The sequence below is a fragment of the Colobus angolensis genome, unplaced genomic scaffold (assembly GCF_000951035.1).
Source record: "Colobus angolensis palliatus isolate OR3802 unplaced genomic scaffold, Cang.pa_1.0 Scaffold1, whole genome shotgun sequence".
NCBI lineage: Eukaryota > Metazoa > Chordata > Mammalia > Primates > Cercopithecidae > Colobus > Colobus angolensis.
In genome coordinates, this window is record NW_012110918.1 from 499,960 (window position 1) to 506,535 (window position 6,576).

General features: G+C 38.3%; 1 protein-coding gene across 1 annotated transcript in view; it reads right to left on the minus strand.

The window, feature by feature from the left end:
* The window catches only part of GNA13 (guanine nucleotide binding protein (G protein), alpha 13), a 46,656-nt gene that overhangs the window by 8,549 nt on the left and 31,531 nt on the right, over positions 1-6,576 (minus strand). Inside the window, exon 3 of the mRNA XM_011938302.1 lies at positions 1,006-1,056. Coding sequence (XP_011793692.1) covers positions 1,006-1,056 — 51 coding nt within the window. The remainder of the gene's footprint in view (positions 1-1,005; positions 1,057-6,576) is intronic.

The following is a 6,576-nucleotide window of genomic DNA, read 5'->3' on the forward strand; positions in this document are numbered from 1 at the left end:
CAGAGCAAGACTCCGTCTCACAAAAAAAAAAAAAAGTTCTCTATTATTGTCTCTATTAAAGCTAACAATCTAGTTAGCAATCTAAAGGCTGCTTCACATGAAGCACAGAACTTCATGTAATCAAGTGCTAAATAGTCTGGCAGAGCAGAGTATGTTGTTGAGGACACACTCATACCAGCTGTGTGAAGAAGAAGAAATTTGCCTTATGAGGAGGCAAATGAAGCTGCACTACATTTAGAGAGTAACAGATGACTCTAAGGCAATGATTTTCAAAATTTTCCTAAACAGCAGAAACCTTTCTCCCAGTGAACTCTTCTGTGAACGTCCAATACAGAGGTCAAACAAGCGGAGCTGCTCTGCCTGCAGCGGGCCCCGCTGGCCACAGCGCAAGCTTAGAGCTGCTGGCTCCGAGGAATACCGACAGGAAAATGATAAACTCTCTTTTCAAGGGCGACTCCTCCTACCTCGTGGAGTCTCTTCAGCAGGCCTTCAGAATCTAGCCCTCCTACTCTGTAACTCAACACAAAGGGGGCATGAATTCGAAAATGTCATTTGTCAAAAGATTTGGAAATCAGTCAGCCCACTGTGTTCTATTTCTGTTTACAAACAAAACACCCAAAGACACTAAAGTATAATAGATAATGTACAGTATCATTTTCAAACATAAACTTCTTTCTCTAAACAGTTTTACTTCCAAGAAATAGCAGATAAAGCATCCTCAAGAAAACGGTAGAGACCTGGACAGTCAGAGGGAGAAAAAAGTGTCATGACTAAACAATACAAATATTTTCATTTTGAAAAAATAAAAATCATTCAATATTCTGAGCTACCAATCACTCTAGATAAAGCAGGGAAGAATGAGAATGCCATCACTAAAAAAAAAAGAGAGAGAGAGAGAAAGAGAGAAATAGTTTAATACATAATTTTTCTGAATTTCCTAACATCGATATCCTGACTTCTGCTTTCAAACAGCACTAAACATAAACATTCGGTTTAAACACTTACTGGTTCTCCAAGTTTATCCAAGTTATCCAGGAAATATTTTACAGATTCACCCTAAAAACAAGAAGAAAACAAATAGTTATTAGGGCTTAGAAATGGAAGATCTTGTTATAACAGTTTATATTACACTGTCTGGTTGTATACTTAACCCAAACAGACTTTGTTTAGTCACCAATTTCAGACAGCTAACCTTCCTAAAAACATATAAAACGTCTGCTCTGTCACAGAATGCTAAATCTGCAAAGGCAGGCTGATTTCACAAATGCTTTATAGCATCAATATCCCAAGTGACCATCCATTTGGACAGAATTACACGCATGCTTTTTGCTATAACTATGTACCCACAGCGAAGACATATAATTAGAAAACTGCTTTTGAGATAAAACATAAATCTAAAACTGAAATTTAAGTGACAGTCTTTTTGTCTACATTTTCTAGCTAAAGTGAGTAAGTTAGTAGTGATGGTAGTTATCTTCAGAGATAAACCAAACCAGAGATGAGGTGAGAATACTATACAAAATCCCCCAGTCACAGGCAGGGACAGGACTGCCTTGGACCACACTTTGAGTAACAAGACTTGAAAGTAGCAGTTATGTGAATTTTTTGGTCTCAAGATCCCACAATATGATTCGGCAATGGCACTGCTAGGTATATACCCAAATGAAAGGAAATGAGTATATGGAGGAGAGAAATATCTGTACCCCTATGTTTACTGTGGCACTCTTCACAACAGCCACGATTTGGAAGCAGCCTAAGTGTCCATCAAAAGATGAATGGATAAAGAAAATGTGATACATATACACAATGGAGTACTATTCAGCTATAAAAAGAATGAGATTCAGTCATTTGCAACAACATGTATGGAACTGTAGGTCATTACGTTAAGTGAAGTAAGACAGGCACGGAAAGACAAACATTGCATGTTCTCACTTATTTGCGGGAGCTAAAAATCAAAGCAACTGAACCCATGAGATAGAGAGAAGGACGGTTACCAAAGGCTGGGAAGGGCAGCAGGGCTTGGGGTGGCAGGAGGTGGGGATGGCTAATAGGTACAAAAGATAGTTAAAGTGAGTGAACATGGCCCAGTATTTGATAGCACAACAGGGTGACTATAGTCACTAATAATTTAAGTGTACATTTAGAAATAATTAAAAGAGTATAATTGGATTGTTTGTAACATAAAGAATAAATGCCTGAAGGGAGAGATACCCTATCTTCCATGATGTGATTATTACACATTGCATGCCTGTATCAAAACAGCTCATGTACGCCAGAAATATATGAATCTATTATGTGCCCACCAAAATTAAAAACAGAAAAATTTAAAAAATAAAAATGGAGGCCATGGAAACAAATGATGATGTCTCTGTACTCAGTGAGCTCAACAGCTTCTTATCACTTCTTTTTGTCTGTGTTTTGTGTCCTCATTCAAATTTTATATGAAGCTCAGTACTAGGCAACTAGTTTCCTCTCCTCCCACCTTCTGAAAGTGTCTGGCAGATAAAATATGAATTACTGGGAGAAAGTTACCCTTCAATAATTTTTTCCTAACAATTTCAGAAGTGATCAACGTCTTTTTGTTGTCTAATATTAATGTTAAGGAAAAGATGTGAATTTCAGTCCTTTCTCTAACAAGGAGTGATCTGGCCAAGTCTCTAAACTTCTTCAGGCCTCCATTTCCCCCAGAGTTACATGAAGAAGTTCAGTGGTTCAATGGATAACCAACCACTTAAGTTCCGCCCTGTGCAACAATTTCAGTTAGTTCCACTGATTTAAAGTTAAGTTCTCCTTTCCTCATATGCCATGTGGCTACTAATCCTAAATCTGCTTTTGTTGTGACTCATTCAAATGGTGTTGTTTCCACATTCTTTGCTAATAAGTAAATGATTTAAGGTATTGGGCAAGAATATTATGGGTTTAAGACTCACTTTTTGCTGGTTTTAACTTGAGACTTGAGACTTTTCCCAGTTCATTTTATGTTACTGAAGGGAATTTTGGTTTTTGTTTTTTATTTTGAGACAAGGTCTCAATCTGTTGCCCAGGCTGGCGTGCAATGGTGCAATCTTGGCTCACTACAACCTCCGCCTCCCGGGTTCAAACCATTCTCCTGCCTTAGCCTCTGGGGTAGCTGGGATGACAGGTGTGTGCCTCCACACCCAGCTAATTTGTTGGCCAGGTTGGTCTTGAACTCCTAATCTCAGGTGATCCACCAGTTTCGGTCTCCCAAAGTGCTGGGATTACAGGCATGAGCTACTGTGACCGGCCTGGGAATTTTAAAAATAAACTTTCAAAGAAATTTCATTTCACAGTTAACACTTTAAAAACTTAAGATGTTTTATTTTGCCTTTAGTTCTTTTTTCTCTGTTCAGAACACTACAGGTAACTTTCTAGGTTACTGAAGTAAGGCTGAAAAGTATAAAGTAGCATGGCACTCTGAAAAGTGTTCCAATATTTCTTTAGCCTTGTGGTATTTCAGCTCCATTTAAATGGCATAGCAGCCAGTGAACCTGGGTTCTAGCCACAAGATAGACTTTATTATTGACAAAGTCAACGAACAATATTAGGTGAGCTTCAGTTACCCTTTGAGTATTAGAAGTCTCTGAGGTTCCATGAACCATATTTCATATAAGTTTTACAAAGTAGTGTCTAAGCTGGAATGGCCTCAATGTTGCCCCCACTTCAAAGAATAATTTGTTATAAACATTCTTTGGTTGTAAAGACAAAATGGGTCAGAAGTCCTAAGCCTAAAGGTAACAGAAAAGTTAAGAACAAAAGTTAGAAAATAATTTCTATTAAACAAATTCATAGTCATAGAGAGGCTTAGCAGCCTATCGACCCAGTTACTGAACAGGTGACATTTGTATTCAATGTTCTCTTCTGCACAGCTAAAATATATAAAGAAAAGGATTCAGAATGTACTTCTTTAAAAGGATATGGAATTTAAGCTGGATAGCCAAAAAACACACAAGAACTGATCTCCTGTTTTAGAACATACTCTAAAACACCACTGGTTTTATGTCAATAAGAAAACGGCAACTCTGTTTATAGAAAATAGGTAAAGAGGAAAGTCTTAGCAAAGTCTGATCCATGCCTGAAGAATATAACAGAAAGTTTATAGAGATGGGTATCAAATATAGATTTTCTAATAAAAAGAAGGTAAATATATTCTAGAAAGCAATTTGGCAATATGTATTAAGATCTTTCAAATGATCCTCAACACAGTACCACTGAAAAAGTATACACAACTACAACAGTACTAGTTAAGTACTATTATGGCAAAGGAAGAGCTGGTTGACAGCAAATGGATTGCTCCTTGTATTTATCTAGATTCTGGACCAGGGGTCTGTCCACAAACTATATAGCCTGAAGGCCAAATCCAGCCCAACGCCTGTTTTTGTATGGCTCATTTTTAAACGGTTGGGGAAAAAAAATTAAAAGACTATTTCATGACATGTAAAAATGATATGAAATTCAAACTTCAATATCCATAAATAAAAATGTATTGGAACACAGCCACGCTCACCTGTTGGTGTACTGTCTATGGGAACTTCCAGGCTCCAACAGCAGAGGTGAGGGATGGAGACTGAGGCAGTGTGGCACTCTCATCACTTTGCACCACTGCTTGGTGCACCACAAACTGCACTGACAGAACTTGAAAATGTTGCAAGTGTCACCAGTATTGCCACACCATGACATTAAAAAAAAATAGGAGTAAATACACATCCATTCAAATAAAAAGAAGGCCCTGAACACCACACTTTTAAGGCACAGCGGGATGTAAATAATTTTGCTATCAAATTCCATGGTAAAGCATTATTTATTATGCAATGACACCATAGCTATGCTAGAAGAATACAACGTATGCCAACATTTACAGACTAAGCTTTCTTCAATCCTCCCAGTCCACAGAAAAGCAACGGTCATAAAACAAAAACAAAACACACACAAAATTTTAAAATAGAATAGCTTATCGCTGCAGAATTTCTTCACCAAAACAAAAAATGAAATGAGACTGCAACCAAAGTGTTTTCAAAGTTTTTGTTAGACAAGCAAGGAATGCCATTTGCCAAGTGAGTTAGTAACTCATGTTTGATTGTAACAGCTGAAGAAATATGGCCAGAGAAAATAATCTTGTTTAAGACTATTGGCCTTTCAGTGATATCAGCTGCTCAGAGTTGAGGACACTGGGAACCACCATCAACTATCAATTAAGAAACATGGCAAATTAGTTCAGTGGTTTTCCTTGGCTTTTGCTGAGTTTATTACCACAATGCTCAGTTGTTGTTTACTTGGGGAAGCAATGCCAAGTTTGAAGTGACTGAAGAACCAGCCTGTATGAATAGACCATGCGTAAGAGCTACGTGTGAGAATATTTTCAGAGAAGCTGAGAAAACACTAAATGAGTACAACCTAAACTGGAATATGCTAGGCTGTGTTACAACTGACGGTGGTAAAAATGCGTGGAACAGAAAAGAGGTCACGCATACAAAACGTGTGTAAGGGTTATTCACGGCATTACTCATGAGCATGGACCCTGTGGGAAACACAGGAATCTACCACGTGTTCCTGAACGAGTAGTGTCAACGATGAATTTAACACGCTCCTGTGTACTTGACCATCATCAGGTCACGACTTTTTGTCAGAAACAAAAAGTGGAAATTCTGACACAGTTTGATGTCTTAGCAGTGCTAAAGTTTTACTGACATTTTTCTGAGCACAGGGATGGAACTGATTTCTTTTCCTGAACAAGAACTACCCTTAACCATTACTGTTGAACACTGAATGGTTTCAGAAATTAGCCTGAGGGCAGACTTGATGATTTCTGAAGGAATTCAGTCTAAAATTACAAGGCAAAACGGCATTGTTGGTGAAACTTACACTCTGGTAGTCATTTCGACAGCTAGCATAGTTTTAATCAAAACAATGTCAAACTGCTTTATATACTTCCTTTGCTGTCAAAAGTTAAAACAAGAATTGAGACTTCCATTCCCATACAAATTCCCAGTGGACATAATATTTCTAAGCTCTAACTATAGTTCCAACAGCATCTTTCAGACCCCTATGTAAGTGCAAAGGAAATTTCCATATTTCAAAATCCATTTATGCAAATGAAGAGCTTCTACCTAACCTTCAAGTGGTTAATCTGCAATGTAAGGACACGCCAAGAGGCAAACACTGAGAAGAATCTAACAGAATTCTGTAAGTATCTCTCAAGCAATGACTATGCTCAATAAAAATCATATGCTATGGCTGGCACGGTGGCTCACACCTGTAATCCCAGCACTTTGGAAGGCGGCCAAAGCAGGAGGATTGCTTGAGCCCAGGAGTTTAAAACCCGCCTAGGCAACATACTGAGACCTCATCTCTACAAAAAGTTAAAAAATTAGCTGGGTGTGGTGGCATGTGCCTGTAGTCCCAACTACTAGGGAGGCTGAGGTAGGAGGATCACCTGATCCCAGGGGTTAAGGCTGCAATGAGCTGTGATCCTGCCACTGCACTCCAGCCCAGGTGACAGAGCAAGACCTTCTCCAAAAAATTAAAAAAAAAAAAAAAAAAAATCATAGCTCGTTTGGC